Below are 16,728 nucleotides of genomic sequence, written 5' to 3' on the forward strand. Positions count from 1 at the left end.
GTTTCCCGGTCCCCGCCACAAGAGGAGGGAACTGGCCCCCAAGCCCTACAGACCCGCCGGGGTTGGGAGGCCCGGCCGCTGGAGCGAACGCCTCGCCCGCCCCCGCATTGCTCCAGGGGCGGCCCGGGGCTGCCAGGAGGTGGGCAGGGCCGGCCCAGCCACCTCGGCGTGGGCCCGCCCCGACTGTCCCAGGCCTGCCCCTCTGTCCACTCCTGGGAAGGCTAGGCCCCATGGAAGAAGTGGGGAGCTGGGCAGGCCTGGGCCCTATTTCTCTCAGCAAGAAGGGCCTCTCCTGTGCCGGGCCCACCTCCTACCCCCAACCACTCCCCCCAGATGCTCCGGGTTCCACGAGGCTCCACAACCAAGCTGGGGCCCCTCGGCCTTAGTCCCAGCCAGTTGGCAGTGGGTGGGGGTTTACACTAGGGGTGGGATTGGGCTGGGGTGATAGGGTTCAGGTGTGGCAGGCACCACAGGGCTGGTGGGCTGGCTGCTGGGTCTGGTGCTGGCTTTGGGCCTGGACATCCTTGGGCTCGAGGGCTCGGGCCTGAGGCCACCTCCAGGGCTGATCTCAGAGCAGCCACTGCAGCCAGCCCCTGACCCAAGCCAGGCCCCGGGTGGCCCAGGGCTCTGAGCTGACGCCCCCGGAACTGCAGGTCTTTGGACCTCCAGGAGCTGCTGCTGGAATCAGGTGGCATGGGGACCTTGGGGGGAGAGGGGAGCAGGTTATAGCCAAAGGTCCTGGAAGGCCCTGGAAAACAAGGAAGGAACATATCAGACAAGGGCCCCCAAGGAATCATTTGGTGTGGGGTCACCACAGGCAGAGCTGCAGTGTCTACTGTGGCTCCTCCCTTAGCCCTTCACTCCTTCAGGGCAGTACTTCCCAGGGAGGCTGTGGCCCCTCGTCATCATCACCTCTGACCTTTGCTTGAGCTGGACCCACCTCCAGGGAGGCAGAGGCCACAAGGCCTGGGCTCTGGCTTTGGGTGAGATCACTGGGTCGTGTCCCCAAGGGCCTGCTTACAGGCTGGTGGCCCTGGACCAGATCCTAAACCTCCACTATAGAGCAGTGCCCGGACCCACCTCAGGACAGACTGGACAGGTGTGGCCAGGGTCACCTAGTGTCCATCTGGACCTAGCCTGGAATGGGGGGTCCTGGTACCCCTTTTTCCCTGAGTCTCCACTGTTTGTCACCACTCCAGACACTCCTTCTGCCCCCCCCGCCCCCCTCCCCCGCCTTCTGCTCTCTCCCTCCCCCCCCTCCACTAGGTGGCTGGCCTTTGACCCTTCTTGACTAGCTGATCTCAGGATCCACCCTCTCTGGCCCCTCCCCACAGGAAAAGCAGAGGCTTGGCCCTGTACCCTAGATGGGGAGTCATTCAGCCAAGCTTGGGCCTGCTTACCACACTCCCTCCCCAGGGTTGCTACCCAGCTTTTCCACCAGCCAGTTTAGACCTTCCCTGCAGGAAGCCTCCCTGGGCAGTGCTAGGGGAGGTGGCTCTGCTTCCCAGCCCCTGGGTTTGCTCCACTCAGCCACTGTCACTCTAAAGCCAGTGTCTCTTCGGCAGGACCTCACCTGGCCTGATGCTGTGGCCTGAGCCCAGTGCAGGCCCTGTCCACAGGATGAATGGTGGCACTCCTCCCTGCCTCAGTCTCCAGCCCACCAGGTGGGCTCTGTCCCTCTGCCAGCAGCTTGCCCTGCTCCTTGAGAACTGCCCCTGGGCTGGTCCTGGTCATTGATCATGGCCCCTCACTGCTCCCACCTCTGGCCCTTTGCTGGGGTGCCTTTTGTCTCTCATCCAGCCCCGGTGGCCTCATGGTCCCAAGGGCTGAGGAAGGCCACTTGGGATTTTCCCCTCAGTTGTGCACTCCCCACCACCAGGAGAGGTCCTCTGGGTCACAGTCCTGCTCAGAGCCCGGTGAGGCGAGAGCCCTACCCTAACAGGGTGTGTGGGGCCTGTCACAGTACCTGGGGTCGGGCTTGGGGAGCTGGGCAAGGCCATGGGCCCAGCCTTGTCCTCTTGCTCTTCAGGGCCCCTCTGTGGACCCCAGGATGTCGCTGCCCCTTTCTGCCTGGAATCCAGGTGCCTATGGGGGAGGGGGCTGGGGGGGAAGGAGGAGAGGCTACAGCTCTGTCCCCCCCCCCCACCATGGAGCCAATCTCAAGTGAGTGTGACTCTGGGATGGTGCCCTGGCCTCAGGCCCCCGTGACCAGCTCCTCCGGCCATCCTGGGCACCAGTGACTGCTCAGCCAGGGCAGCCCCAGCCAGGACCCCCCACCGGGCAGGATGCACAGGGCAGGGCTCAGTGCAGGACAAGCACCCACCGCAGATGCAGCTCCCTCCATGCCCCAAATCCGGCTAACGCCAAGAGGTCACGGCTGTCTGCAGGGTCAGGCCCTGGGGTGGAGGCCCTGGCGGCCAGGTCTTCAGGCCTGTGTGGGGGCAGCTGCTCTGGGGGCACCCAGGCCTGAGGAGGGAAAGGGCTGGTTTGGGGGCATGGACTTGGAGGGGGCTGGGTGGACAGCAGGCTTGGGGAGGGTTTATTCAGCTGTGGAGGGCGTGGGAGAGCGGGGGCCCTGGCCCCGCAGTGGCTACGGCACAGGGCGAGGTCAGGCCAGAATGCTATCCACTCTGGAGGAGAGCCCAGGACACTGGCCCATGTTGGGACTGAAGCCTGGGGTCCTGGTGCGCTGTGTGAGCACTGGGGTCCCACCTTCGCCCCCTGGAGGGGCCGGGGGCGTACCTGGCACCTGTGCTGCCGCTCCCGGAGGCCTTTGGTGGGGTTTCCGCAGAGGACTCGGCCAGAGCCTGAAGAAGAAAGTGTGGCTGGGCCTGGTTGGGTCGAGGGGCTCCAGGGTCAGCTCCCTGCCAAGGTGGGCCAGTTACCGTGGGTGAGGTTGCTGGCATCGTCCTCTGGCGCTGGGTCCTTGGGAAGCAGACCTTCCAGCAGCGGTCCCCTGGGGACCAGCAGGGAGAGGGGCCAGGGCCTGGGGGCCGGTGACTGGGGCTCAGGCGGGGGCAGCTCAGGGCCGATTCTTCTAATGGAATCCCAGTGGGGACGACCTGTCGAAGGTCAAAATCAGTCACCAAGGAGCCTCCCCAAGACTGTCCACAAGTCAGGGACTCCCGCCACTCAGCATCTGTGTCTGAGCCCAGGCTCTGGACCTTCTCTTCCTCTTTGGATGGGGGGGCCCACCAGGTGCTGCTCACAGGGAGGTGTCCTGGCCTGGGGGCAGGTGTGTGGTGCTGTGGCGATGAGTGGTTGAGGCTGAGGAGGGATATTAGAGGAGGCTGCCCATCTCTGAGAGGCCGGGCGGGGTGGGGGAGGGGGGCGGTAGAGAGCTTTTGTCTTGGGGTGGGGCACGGGGTGAGCACCTCTCCTGGGGCAGCCTTTGCCAGAGGCCAGGTGAGCAGCTGGTGTGCCCAGCTTGGGGAACAGGCCATCCAGGATGCTGCCCTCCTTGATGGCCTCCTTCACCATGAGCCAGTCCTGGTCCAGCTTCCAGGAGGCTGGCAGGCCTGTCTGCGTGGCTGGCATCTCGTCCAGTACCTGCAGCTGGGGGATGAGCTTTCTCACCTCAGCCCTGTAGTTGTAGCCCTGGGGCACCTGCAGGGCAGAGAGGGGTGGCAAGCCTGGGGCTGTGGGTCCTTCAGGCCAGCTGTGTCCTGGGGCGACTTACCCCAGACCCACTGTGGGGTGGGGCAGGGGAGCTGGGGTTGGTGAGGCTGCCCCACCTGCTAGGCTGCCTGGATCACTCTTGGGCACCAGGGACTTTGGGGACCCTGGGCTCTCACCCATGTGATCTTACTGTCCAGGTTCACAGTCAGGGTCCACTGGTGCCCTCTGGCCTGTGGAGCTGCCCTGGTGCCCAGTTGGCCAGAGGAGCAGACGGCAGGGCAGGTGGTGTGAGCTGCAGTGTGCACAGGCCTGCGGGTTCTGGACAGGGACTGCGTGTGTGTGTGTACAGGATTCTATGTGGAAACTGTACAGAGCACGCGTGGTTCCACATGGCCTGTACATGTGGCCCTGTGGGGTTTGGTCCTGGCCAGGAGGATGCACTGGCAGCTGCCAGGCCTCCAGTTCACAGTGAACAAGCTACAGGGTGCACATGGCCCCCAGGACATGGGAGGGCCAAGAGGCCGAAGCCACAGAGCGCCTCCCCATCCCTTGCACACAGCTGGCTGGGCGCCCACCACACGCACCTCGTCGGAGGGGCTTGGCCGTAGGCACACCAGGTTGCCCTCCAGGGTGAGCATGGCCAGCCTTGGGCACAGCTGCAGGTAGCGCACCTGCCCCAGGTCCTCTAAGTTGTTGCCCTCCAGGTCTAGCACCTCCAGCTGCTCAAGCAGGCAGAGCGGGCTGAGGTCCGAGATGTTGTTGTAGGAGACGTACAGCTCCTGGGGCAGTACAGGAACCTCAGCCAGGGCCTGGTGTGGTGCCTTCCCCAGCCCAGGGCACCGCAGACCCACCTTCAGGGCCAGGAAGGAGCCGATGCCATCCAGGTCAGTCAGGCCACAGCGAGCCAGCCACAGTACCTGCAAGTGTCCCAGAGAGGTGCCCAGGTCTCTGCAGAGGGCAGGGTTGGGTGGTCAGTGCTGTTCTGGGGCGGAGGGCATGTCTGTGGCCATGAAGGCCCTGTGCCATGATTCATGCCCAGCCACCACCCACATCTGGCTGTCTCCAGGTGCATGGCAGGTGTGAGTGTGGCTCGTGGTATCCTCCAGGCTGAAGAAGGGGCTCCCTGCCTTCCCTCCATGCTGCAGCCCCTGGTCCGGGGCAGGTACCTTCTCCAACCCCTGGAGGGCCTAGGCCTGGCCGAGGGGGACCCCCTTGTGCTGGACAGCTCAGCCCAGCCTAACCCGCTGCTGCTGCTGACGCTGCTAGTGCAGTGGGGGTGTGTGAGATGGCCCCTTTCCCAGTGGGCCCACCCCAGGGTGCTCTCCCTCCCTTTCTGTCCCCTGGCCTCTCTTTTGGATGGTTTCCCCAAATTACGACCCTGCCTCCAGCCCAGCTGTGCTTTCAAGATCTGGTGGAGCCATCCCTGCTACCCTCCCTCTGCTAGCTGCTGCCCTGCATATGGGCAGGCTGGCTTTTCTGTCTCCTGACCTCTCTGGGCGCCCCCTCTGCCTGGGGCACAGAACCAGCAGAGCTCTCAAACACCAAAAACGAGGTCTGATATTCCCTTAACTTTGTTCTCTGCAGCCCCCTGAGATAAACAGAAACCATTCGCCTGTCCTGAGAGGTTGTACCATCTGCTCAGCTTGAGGCACACTGATGGTCACCAGCACGACCTCCAGCTCCAGCCCCCCGGGGCAGGTACACCCCAAACCCTGAGGTCTTGCTTGGTGTTGGAGCATCTGCCAGAGATCCCCCACGGGTTGGCGACTCTTTGTCAAAGGTCAGTGGGTCCTTGGAGACCTCGTTAGCCACACAACCTGGTGTGACTGGCCTGACCCTGAACACAGGCCCTAGTGTCACCCTCAGTAGGTGCCTCTGACCAGTCAGCGGTGGGTGATGGGTGACATGAGTCAGGCAGGAAAGGTGCAGCAGGGCTGGCAGACGGACAGCAGGACAGAGAGGAGCCTCTCCACAGGCAGTCACCCAGGACAGACCTCACCCTGACTGAGCTCTCCCTTCAACCCCTTTAGGGCCCTTGCCCCAGGTGTGGCTGGACACTCTGTCCCACCCCTATGGTCTGCAGGAGGCGTACTCACCTCACGGAGCCCAGGCGGCTGTCATTCAGCTTCAATTGGCTGAGGTTGGGCAGGTGCACCCCTGTGGGGCCACAGGGAGGAGGTCAGAGGCCGACCTACCCACTCACTCACCTTCTCACCTCTCTGTGCCCTTGCAGCCCCTTCTGGTCCTGCTGCCTCATGGCTTCTCTGAGGCCCAGCACAATGTTTCCTTTTGGGGCCAGGCTCAAATGAAGCATGCAGGGCAGGGCAGGGCGCACCTGACCAACAGGGCCACACTGGAAGCCCCAGGCCACTGGTCTCCAGGAGCTAGCCTGGAGGAGGGGAGCCAGCTGGCACGGGCGGGGCTGCCAAAGCTTGGGTCCGGCCCCCAGCCACCTCCCAAGGCCTGCCCATAGGCACCCCAAGTACCCCCAGACCATAACCTCCATCAGTTCATAGCACTAGGTACCAGAGCACAGGACCCCCAGCCAGTATCCCTGAACTTCCCAAAGCCCCCAGGAAAAGGTTCTGAGCTACTGACTTGGACAAACGACAGGGCACTGGCCCGGTGAGACAGACCCCAATGCCTGGAAAGAGGAATGCAAGACAGGCTTGTGGGGTGCGGGATGAGCCTGTAGGGTGTGGGGTGAGCCTGTGAGTGCAGGGTGAGCCTGTGCATATGAGGCAGGCCTTTGGGGTACAGGGTGAGTCTGTGGGGTACAAGGTGAGCCTGTGAGGCACAGGGCAGGCCTGTGGGATGCAGAGTGGGCAAGTGGGGTAGAGGGCGGGCCAGTGGGGTATAAGATGGACCTGAGGGGTACAGGGCAGGCCTGTGGGGTACAGGATGGGCTTGTTGGGTACAGAGTGAGCCTGTGGGGTGCAGGGTAGGCCCATGGGGTGCAGTGATCCAAAGAGCAGAGCCTGGCAGGCAGGGCCTGAGTGAGCAGACCCTTAAAGAGCGGTCTGGCCTTGACAGTGGTGGGTGTGGACAGTGAGGGGCTCTTACCAAAGTTCCCCAGGCTATGTTCACGGGTATCAACGCACATCTCCAGCATGCTCACCAGCCGGAGGTCATCCACCTGGGCCAGGGCCTGCTGCAGAAACCAACTGAGCTTCAGCCCTGGGACTGGACAGTGGTCACTCCTTCCCAGTGACTCGCCTTGGTCTGTCCCAGCCTGGCCTGGTGTGAGAGGTTCCTGGTGTGTGGTGCTGGGCAGGTGACAAGGCCAGGTGTACCTCCAGGCCCAGCCAAGGTGCCATGGGGGTCACTGCCCTGCCAGACCCTGCTCCTGGTGCTCCCTGGGCGTAGCCAGGCTGGACCCCAGTCCCACCCTTTCCTGCTGTCCGGAGGGGGGGGGGTTGAGAAGGACAGGAGCTGTTGGGTGGGCCCATTCTGATGTGACAGCTCACGATGACAGCTGAATGCTGGACAGGGGCACTGGGAAGGTGTGGGCACTGCAGGCATGGCTGGAGGGCCACATAAGTGTCACTGAAGAACCAGCGGGAGGCATGGGGAAGGGACCTGGTGAAAATGTCCTGTCCACCTGCAGTATTGGTCAGGAAGGTAGGCAGGGACCTCAGGCAGCCAGGCTGTGTGTTGGTGGGTGCATCACCCAAGTGTCTCCAATGAACCTCTTCCCTCCCAGGGTAAGCATGGGTGGGGTGATGGAGGGCCTGGCAGTGGCAGTGTCTGCCCCTCACCAAGGCCAATGGCGGACAAGAAGCATGGCCAGGAAGGGAGGTGGGGGATGCTGGGAGGTGCAGGGCTCCCTAGGGGGGGTCACCCAATGGGGACCTGCAGTCAGAGGCTATGTAGAACCTGCTGGCCTAAGGGTGGGGTCAGGGAAAACAGCAAACTCCCCCCCCCCGGATTTGGGACAAAGCCTTCATCAGCTGCTCCAGAGATGACCAGTGGGACCCTAGCAACTCATAGTTTCATTTATTCCCCATACTGTGCACCTTGTCTGCTGTGCACCTGGAGGGTTTGCCGCCCTGTCTCCCACCAGAAAATCTGCTGCTTGACAAAAGGCCTCCTCTTGTGCTCACAGAGGGGTCCTGAGAGCCCAGAGCACAGTGGGTGCTCAGCAAATACTTATGGAATTCCTACCTAGCTCAGCCCCTCCCATGGTCTGAATGCCTGGGGGACATCTATGTCACCAAGCACACATCCATCAAGCAGGAAGGGTCAGCAGGGCCAGGACAGAGGGCAGGCTGGACACCAGCCCCAAACATCACTGCCGCAGGCCCCTGCAGCCTGAGCCCCCAGTGCCGCTCCGCCCCCCCCCGCACTTACCAGCCGGGCAGGAGACAGGTACTCCTCTACCAGCCGCTTGCCATGGCTCTCCCCATGGCTGCCGGGGTCCTTGCTCTGTGGGCAGGGGTTATGCAGGCCCTGCCAACTCAGCTCCCGCACTTGGACACTGGCCACGCTTGGTGGACGCCCAGGGGCCCTGTCCCAGGTCTGGTCCATTCACATCCAACCTGCCAGGACAGGCAGAGGGCTCATCCACACAGCCCTCGACAGGGTCCTACACAGCCCTGGGCCCAGAGAAGGCTCAGGGGTGTTCTCACTGGCTCAGCCTGCCTGGGGGCCTTGCTGTCTCCACCCTCAGCCTTGGCTCACACTCCCTGCCTGGGCAGGTCACCCTCCCTGTGTTCCTTCAGGGTCCACGTGAGGGGAGCTGGCTCCAGGTCATGTTTGCTGAACTGCCCTCTGTGACCAGCAGCAAGCTGCCGCCTCAGGCCCTGTGCTACACTTTCCCCACCTGATGGTCTCTGAGCCTGGGGAGGCCAGGACCAGGGTCTCAGGCATATCCCCCACCCCCCACCCCTGTGCCACTGAGCCCCCTCACCTGGAGGCAGAGGCCTTTTCCCACTGTGGGTCAAACATCCGGGCAAGGGGGTGGCATGTGGCCCCAGGCAGCACCTGCAAGAGAGAGTAGGGCTGGCCAGCTCCCTGAGTTGAGCGAGGACCTTGCCCTAAGACAGGTGGGCTCTGCATGGGCAGGACTCTTGCCTGCCAGCCCAGAGTGGGCACAGAGGGGCTCTCAGGTACTGGCCCTAGGAACTCATGAGACCACCATGCACGCTAACCAGCCCCTTGTGCACATTCAAGATTCATCCTCCTCATCACGTCCACAGACCCCCCACCTCTGCCTGGGAGTGGCCCGCTGGGTTTTGACAGATGGTGGGAGTGCTGGGCCCTGGGACAAGCTGCACAGGCCCCCTGTGCCTCAGGGACCTAACCTGGAAAGCTAGCGGCATGGGGAGGACCCATGGAGGTTGAGGCCATGCAGGTGAGCCCCACACAAAGTCTCATGGAGTTTCTGGCCGGGACTTCTTTCCAAAAGTTCCCTGGGCTTTCTGCCTTTCTCCAGCTGGTGAAGGGCCCTAAGCCTGGTAGGAGGACCCTACCACCCTGCCCCCTGGGAAGACGCTGCCCACCCCTGCGAGCCTCAGGCTATGGGGAGGCGATGGGCCAGCCAGGCTCTGTTCCTGGGGTGCCTGCAGACAGCACTAAGGGATGAGCCCAGCACCCTCTCCCCTCTGTGCCTGAGAGCATCTGGCTGCAGGCCCTGCCCTGAGCTAGGCCCAGAGGATCTGTCCAGTCGGGCCCAAAGATCTTGGGGTCCAAGGAGCAAGGCCTGGGTTGGAGACTGGCTCCCGTGTAGACACTGCCCGCTCACATTGGTGCACTGGCCCGAACCTGTCCGCACAGCCCCTGGCCCTGTTCCCACCCTGCCCTGCCACTCCCTGAGCCCCCAAGCTGGAAACCTGGGGCCTCCACAGCCCAGGCGAGTGCCAGCCCGGGCCTGGCTTATGGGCCCTCTGGGTTCCCCCAGCGCCATCCTTCACTGTCGGGGAGAGGCTCTGAAGCCAGGGTCTGCTCCTGGCTGAGTCCCCTCCACCGAGGCCCCCCGCAGAGCCTGCTCCCTGCCTCCGTCTCCCCCAGCGCCAGGGCTCGGGGCCCCTCCTATCTCAGGGACCCAGAACCTCTCAAAGCACAGCCAGGGGTTGCAGGCAGGGTCCCCAGGGGACCAGACGTGACAACTGGGGCATCACTGAGTCCCCCACTGGCCTTGATGCTTAATCCTCCGGCCCCTCCTCGGCCTCAGTTTCCCCTCTGGCACCAGGGAGATAGGGAAGCCTGAGGCCGGGACCCAAAGGCGCGCTCGGCTCTCACCTGAGGGCTCCCCCCAGTGCCCCGGCCCTGCGGGCTCGGCCCTGGGCACCCTCCGCCGCCTGGCGCTCTCTCCGATTCCGGGTCGTTCTTCCGGCCGCGGGGTTGCGGGATCTGGGCGCCATGGCAACAGGGGCAGAACCTCATTTGAATAATCAAATATTCATGAGTTGCGGAACCACCCAGGCTCTGCGGGGGGCTAGCCACACCCCTTAGCAACGGTTGCTATGGAAGACTGGCTCGGAGGGGGGAAGGGGCAGGGGCGGGGTGCAGCTCGGCACCCGCGTGGGTGCCCTTCGGGCCGAGCGAAGGCGAGACGCCGTCGGGCCCGGGGGTGGGACGCAGACGCGCCGGGTGTCTGTCCCCTGCACAGGTGATCTGTGCTGGAGACTCGAGCCCACCTTTCCAAGGTGTGGGGCGCCCGAGAGAGTCGTCCCCAGGGCGGGATTTCCCTCCGCCTGCACGTGTGGCGGGTGCGCGGTGGGGAAGGACCCGCGAGAACAAGGGAAGCGAAGGTCTGGATACCTGGAGGGGCGCCGCCCCCGCTTTCCTTTATCCGCCTTTACTTCGCGCCTCTGCGCGCCGGGCGCAGGGTGGCCAACCCCACGCCGCCACAGCTCGGGGTTGGCGCAGCCGTGGGGGCGGGGCGGCCCCCCGGGGCCCGCCGAGGTCAAGGCCTGCAGCGGGGTGAGCTCGGGGGACCAGCACTGGACCTTCACGGGAGGGGGCCGGGTGGGGCGGGAGAGGGGTGGGGGTGCTGGTTGGGCCCTAAAGTATTCTGCACCGTTCTTTCTTGTGAACAGAGGGTGTTTGTGCGTTACCTTGAAAACATTTAAAAAATGTTAAAAAACACGTCTTCTTGAGAGTCCTGAAAGGAGCCAGTTTGTACACGGTTGTGCTTTGGGTGGGGGGGGGCTTCAGTTCACACCCCTATGGCAACTTCTGGTTGGAGTGTGGGGCACCGTTTGTTTGTTACCTGGGCCACACGGCGAGCGGCAGTCTGCAGGGCCTGCCCAAGTTGGGGGACGTAGGCGGTGAGGGGGTGCGGGGCTGTGCGCTACGGGAGCACGATCCCGGTGCACCCGGGGTAGGATTGAGCCGGACCCTCCTCCGCGGGCGCAGAGGCCTCGCCCCGCCGTCCCCGCCCCGCCTGCCCCTGGGTGCTCGGCCGCGCCCCGCCCAAGGTCCCCGCAGCGGCTGCCAGGCCTGGGAGGGGGGAAGCCGCCGTCCCAGGGCCACCTGCGGGGAAGCGGGTGCAGGACACCTGGGCCCCGCCACCGAGGACTTCAGGCTCCTGGCGCGTCCAGGGCCTGCTCCGGCCCCGACCCTCGCTCCGGCGGCCCCTCCGCCTCCTCCAGCCAGAGTCCCGAGGGGCGCCCACGGCGCTGACCCCGCGGGCTCCGCCGGCCCTGAGGTCTGCTGCCCGCTCCGGGCCCTCGGTAGGCTGCGCGGCAGGGAAGACCTCCGAGGGCGTGGACGCGGCTGTGCGCGCCGCCGCGGTGCCGAGGAGCCCGGCGCGGGGCTCCCGGGGCAGCTCGGGGGCCTCGAGCGGGACTCGGGCGACCGCGCCCAGACCACACCCGGCCGCCGGCTCGCTTCCCAGCACAGTCCCTATCGCCCCGGGAGCCCGCCCAGTTTCCGGGAGAGTCTGCCCTCCCGGAGAGGCAGTGGCCCCCGACCCTCGCGCCCGGCCTGGACGTCCTCCTCCCGCGCCGGCGGCGACAGCCCCCCAGGCCGCGGCCCACGAGGGCCAACCAACTCGGCGCCGCCCTCCGCGCCTTCCGCTACCGGAAGCCCCGCCTGCCGCTGTCTTTGACAGGCGGGCCGCTAGGCCAACCGGAGCGGGGCTGGGCGGGGCTAGGGGCGGGGCCCCGGGCACACGGCCAATGGTAGGCCGCGCCGGGCTGATGGACGGGCGCAGGGCGGTGCGTGCGCGGGCCCGGGCGAGTGTCCGCCTCCCGCGCTCGCGTCCGCCGTCCGCAGCCGGAGCCGCACCCGCCGCGGACAGAGCCCATGCTCCGCGGGAGCCGCGCGCCCCGGCCCCCGCCCCCGCCCCCGCCCCCGGCCGCTCCGGCCCCGGGGGCAGACGCGCCAGTGAGCGGTGAGTGCGGCGGGGGGCAGCCGCGGCGGGCGGGGGGCGTTGGAGTCGGGGCGGCGGGGCCGAGCGGCCCGGGGCGGGGAGCCGCCGTCCTCGCCGGGCGCGCGGGCGCGCGGGGGCGCAGGTGAGCGGCGGGCGGGGCGCTGCGGCTGGGGGCCGGGGCCGCGGGAGGCGGGGGCGCTGGCTGGGCCCCGCTCTGGCCTGCGGCGCGGCCCCGCGCCCCTGCCCTGTCCTCCTCGGCGCCCCGAGTGCGCTCGGGTAGTGTGCGGTGCGCCTCGGCGCCGATCCCGCCCGTGACCGCGCTCAAGGCGGGGTCTCCCACCCTCCGAAGAGCTCGGGCACAGCGGGCGGGCCTGAGGGGTAGGAAGTCCGCTGTCCTCCCCAGGGCACCCCCCGTTAAAATCGGAAATTGGAGACACCCTAGCTGGGGCCTGGGCCTCGGGCCCTTTCTCATTCCCACCTGTCTCTCGCTCCCACACCTCCTTTGGGTCTTTTCCTGTTGGCTGACCTGTGTGTCTCCGGAACCCTTGCCCTACCTGGCCGCCTCACCTGCCTTGTTTTCTCCAAAGTTCCCAGGGCAGGAGGACACCGCGGGCTTCCCCTTATTCTAACTGTGCGGGTCTCCTCCGAGCCGGGCCCAGCCCACCAGGGCAGGGGGTTGGGTTCTTTCTCTGCCTGTGGCCCTGTGCCTGGAACAGCTCCTGGCGCGTAGTAGGCACTCAGTAGTACTTGTCGAATGCACCCACATTCTCGGTGGGGCCGGGAACCGGTTGCGGGTTGGCACTGGCCTGCCTGGGCACGTTGCTGTGCGCTCCACCATGGCAGGACCTGTTCTTGTAGGGAGGGGGCACTGTAACCTCAGCCCTGGGCACCTCCAGTTCAGGCTTTCTGCCTACCCAGCAACTTCTAATTTGGGTGCCTGGTAGGGAGATACTCTCATCTGTCAGGGTGCCTTTGGGGGGCCAGCTTCCTGCCTCTCTCAGACAGTCACTAAGTGCAGCAGGAGGCGGGACCCCTCTCCCACCCCTGAGCTGGAGGTGCCACAGGTGGGCGGTGGGCGGTGGGCCATCATTCTGGCTGCCACCCCTCTTACTTGGATGTTGGGGCCCAGAGCTCAACAGGTCTTCCCTGTGGGGCCTGGGCGTGGCTGACAGGGCTTCCTCGGCAGGTGGGACAGGAGACCACCACAGTGCGTCGTGCTGCAGTCCCTTGAGGAGCAATGACGGAATATAAGCTTGTGGTGGTGGGTGCTGGAGGTGTGGGGAAGAGTGCCCTGACCATCCAGCTCATCCAGAACCACTTCGTGGACGAGTATGACCCCACCATCGAGGTGAGCAGGCCAGCTCCTCATCCCAGCCCTGCATCCTCTAGTGGGCTTGTTCTCTGCCTGCCCTACAGGAGGGTCCCCTTGGTGTAGGACCTGGGGTCACAAGAGGTGCAGGGAGGGGCTGGTGGTGCCCACGCCCCATCCCCAGAGGGCGGGTGTCCCTGAGCAGTGTTCTCCCACAGGACTCTTACCGGAAACAAGTGGTCATTGACGGGGAGACGTGTCTGCTGGACATTCTGGACACGGCGGGCCAGGAGGAATACAGCGCCATGAGGGACCAGTACATGCGCACCGGGGAGGGCTTTCTCTGCGTGTTCGCCATCAACAACACCAAGTCATTTGAGGACATTCACCAGTACCGGTGAGCTGCCTGCCACCCTTGGAAGCCTCCCTGTCCTTGCTCTGTGTGCCTGGTTGCAGCCATGCCTGCAGCCTGCCAGCTAGCTCACACCCTCCTCCTTGTAGGGAACAGATCAAGCGGGTGAAGGACTCGGATGATGTGCCTATGGTGCTGGTGGGAAACAAATGTGACCTGGCTGCGCGCACTGTGGAGTCTCGGCAGGCTCAGGACCTCGCCCGCAGCTACGGCATCCCTTACATTGAGACGTCGGCCAAGACGCGCCAGGTGAGCAGGGTCCCACACCATAGCTAGCCAGGGCCCCACCCCGCCCCGCCAGGGAGCCTCACTCATTGCCCCTCTCCCTTGACACAGGGCAGCCGCTCTGGCTCTGGCTCCAGCTCCGGGACCCTCTGGGACCCTCCGTGACCCCCGTGACCCAGCGGTCCCTCGCGCTGTAAGTCTCTGGGGACGGCAGGGCAGCGAGGGGGGCCAGGGCCGGGGACGGGGCTGAAACAGCTCTAGGGGAAGGTGGAGGTGGAGGTCCCTGGAGAGAGCTGTCTTGAGCCAGGCTGGAGCGGTGACCCTGGGGCCCCAGCCCCTCTGCCCCCAGCATGCCCCGATCCCTTAGCGGGCTGTTGAGGACGAGGGTAGTAGCGACGGGCAGTAGTGCAGAGCTGGGCACGGGGTGGTCAAGCTTGGAGCCAGACCTGGGGCCTCCCTGCCCTATGGGGAGCTACTAAGGAGCAAGTGTCTGATGGGGGGCCCTGGGGCAGTGAGACGAGCAGGGCACAGCTCGTTTGTGGTTGCAGGTGGGGAAGGGGCTGAGATTCTGCTGGAGTTTGAGGCAGGGGTCCCTAGGTCTCCAGGTCTCCTCCCCTGCTGGGCCCTCAGGCCGAGTCCCCCTCTGAGCCACCCCTTCTCCCCAGGGCGTGGAGGACGCATTCTACACTCTGGTGCGCGAGATCCGGCAGCACAAGGTGCGCAAGCTGAGCCCGCCGGATGAAGGTGGCCCTGGCTGCATGAGCTGCAAGTGCCTGCTCTCCTGACATCCCTGCAGGTCCTGTGTGCCCGCCCAGCACAGGCGCAGGCCCTGGAGGTGCCGGATGCTGGGAGGAGGGGAAGGAAGGAAGGAAGTGCCGCCAGAGCCCAGCCAGCCCAGGGTTGGTGGACAGAGTGACCATGGACCTCCCAGGACGCTTTGCACAGACTGTCTTGAACTGAGGCCACTGGCACCCCAGCCGTGCCTCTATTTGCAGCCCCGTCCCGGCCCGCTGGGCGCAGGTTCAATTGCAGTAAATTATTTGATGGTCTTGACCCTGGCGTCTGGCTGAGGCTGGGCAGCTGTGGGGTGTGTGGCCTCTCATGAGGCTCTGTGGGACCTCAGCTTCCTCCAGCCGGCGGCTGCTTTGCCGCTCAGGGTATAGGGTGCTGCAAGTTCAGGTTGGTCGTGTAGGTTAACGTTTTAACAAAAAATGCTTAACTGACCTTTAACTAGAAAGGGGGGAACTCAGAGCAGGGCATGTCCTGTGCCCGTTAGGGGGATGCTGAAACCAGAGCAGGGAGGCTGGTATCTGGCACCTCGGAGCTTCCCGACTGCAGGTGGGGCCGAAGTTCCTGAGCTTTAGGACCCTGAAAGGTGGCGGTTGTCCTGCCCTGTCCATGCCAGGTGGCCACTCACGGCCCAAGTGTAGTCAACCTGGCTGCCCTCTCTGTGTGAGTGTGTCTGGCCTGCCTGTCCCAGTGCCATGCCCCCCTCCACACACACACTAGGGTGGCTTGTTACTCCCAGAGCTGCCTCAGGTCACCAACCCACATGGCTTTGTGGGGCATGCTCAGGCTGCAGGTGGCTGCATACTACTCTGAGAGGACCCATCTTGCCCTGCGCCAGAATCCAGGGCTGTCCAGGATGATGGGCTCATTCTCATTCAGGCAGGGGTCAGGTTCAGGGTGCCCTGCCCTCCAAGGGCCCATGTTCAGGCCAGGCCAGTGTTGAAGAGGCAGGGCGTGCTGCTGGCTGGCCAGGGTCTTGGGGCTACCAGGCTTTCTATCACCTTCCCCCAAGTGTCCAGCTTCCCTGTAGCAGGGACATTTGGGGCTTGGGCAGGAGGGGTATCTTGGGCCCCAGGGCTTGGTCTTTGTTGGGCTGAGTGGGACTTGTCACTGGGGCCCAGGGGGTGGCCCAGGCAGTGTTGAAGGGACCCAGTGTTGTGGCTTCTCGAGGGCTACCTACCCACAGTCTCAGTGTTCACCAGGAGGGAATGTGGTCACTGTGGGCACAGCCACTCCCCAGAGCTTTCCTGCGTTGGGGCAGGCAGGCCAGACACAGAGCCTCCAGGGCCCCGGCGGAGGCCCTCTCATGCTGCCACTTCTCAGCATTGGGGACACCCTGGCCAGGCAAGGGGTCAGGCTGGGTGGGTGGGCCAGCCATGCTCTTTGGGGAGCATCTCAGTGCTGGCAGAGGTGAGAGGCCTGGAGCCACTCACTCCAGTCCCAGGGGCATCATGGGGGACTCTTCAGGTCCTGCCTGAAATAAGCAGACTGGGTGAGCTTCTCCCCCAAGCTGTGTGACCTGCCCTGGGTGTGCCCCGTGGTGTCCTTGTGGTTCCCTGCGTGGCTGCCCTGGCCTGACAGTGAATTACCCTCCAGGCTGCTGACCCCTGGGGTCTGCAGCGTCCACTCTGATGCACAGCCCCAGCCTGGTTTGCAAACCTTAGAGCAGGAGAGGAGGCACATGGGGACCTGGCAGCTCTCCCTACTACTTATTGCCCTGAGAAGGTGAATCAGGAGGAGACCCTATGCTTGAGCCCACGTGGGGGAGGGAAGGTCACACTCCAGTCTTCTGAGCTCGGCTATCAAGGCCTGACAGTATCTGAGCACAGCGCTGTCCTCCAGGGTGTGGGGCTGGGACGGTGTGTCCTGCAGGACCACAAGCCTTAAAGGAGCAGCTCAGGAAGCATTCTAGGTGTTCAGGCTGGGAGGGGCCCCACTGGGAAGACCCAGGCTCCCACCTGTCCCCAAGCCACCTCGAGGGGGCAGCTGCTGTGTTCTGATGTGCACCACACCTGGGGGGGTCTACCTGTGCCCTGGAGTGCCATGAGTGGTGCGACA

The 16,728-nt window shown here is 64.9% G+C and overlaps 2 protein-coding genes across 4 annotated transcripts; one reads left to right on the top strand and one right to left on the bottom strand.

Moving 5' to 3' along the window:
• Positions 1-256: 256 nt before the first annotated feature.
• LRRC56 (leucine rich repeat containing 56) lies at positions 257-8,987 on the bottom strand. The gene is made up of 12 exons (XM_087822496.1): positions 8,528-8,987; positions 7,969-8,156; positions 6,682-6,769; positions 5,715-5,775; positions 4,470-4,566; positions 4,203-4,397; positions 3,423-3,606; positions 2,886-3,062; positions 2,743-2,807; positions 2,324-2,466; positions 1,967-2,100; positions 257-748 (listed from the first exon to the last, which is right to left on the bottom strand). The coding sequence occupies exons 2-12, from the start codon at positions 8,143-8,145 to the stop codon at positions 420-422; spliced, it is 1,650 nt and encodes a 549-aa protein (XP_087678622.1). The 5' UTR covers positions 8,146-8,156; positions 8,528-8,987; the 3' UTR covers positions 257-419.
• Positions 8,988-11,907: 2,920 nt separating this feature from the next.
• On the top strand, positions 11,908-14,934 carry HRAS (HRas proto-oncogene, GTPase). 3 transcript variants are annotated; one of them, XM_087822110.1, is made up of 6 exons: positions 11,908-11,956; positions 13,122-13,283; positions 13,463-13,641; positions 13,746-13,905; positions 13,993-14,074; positions 14,547-14,635. In XM_087822110.1, exons 2-5 carry the CDS (start codon positions 13,173-13,175, stop codon positions 14,044-14,046), a joined length of 504 nt encoding a protein of 167 aa, XP_087678236.1. In that variant the 5' UTR covers positions 11,908-11,956; positions 13,122-13,172; the 3' UTR covers positions 14,047-14,074; positions 14,547-14,635. The 3 variants fall into 3 exon arrangements, with proteins under 3 accessions (XP_087678236.1, XP_087678235.1, XP_087678237.1); XM_087822109.1 differs by lacking the exon at positions 13,993-14,074 and having other exon boundaries at positions 14,547-14,934; XM_087822111.1 differs by lacking the exons at positions 11,908-11,956; positions 13,122-13,283 and having other exon boundaries at positions 13,564-13,641; positions 14,547-14,934.
• Positions 14,935-16,728: the final 1,794 nt, after the last annotated feature.

This window comes from Miniopterus natalensis, chromosome 11 (genome assembly GCF_054644295.1).
Source record: "Miniopterus natalensis isolate mMinNat1 chromosome 11, mMinNat1.hap1, whole genome shotgun sequence".
NCBI lineage: Eukaryota > Metazoa > Chordata > Mammalia > Chiroptera > Miniopteridae > Miniopterus > Miniopterus natalensis.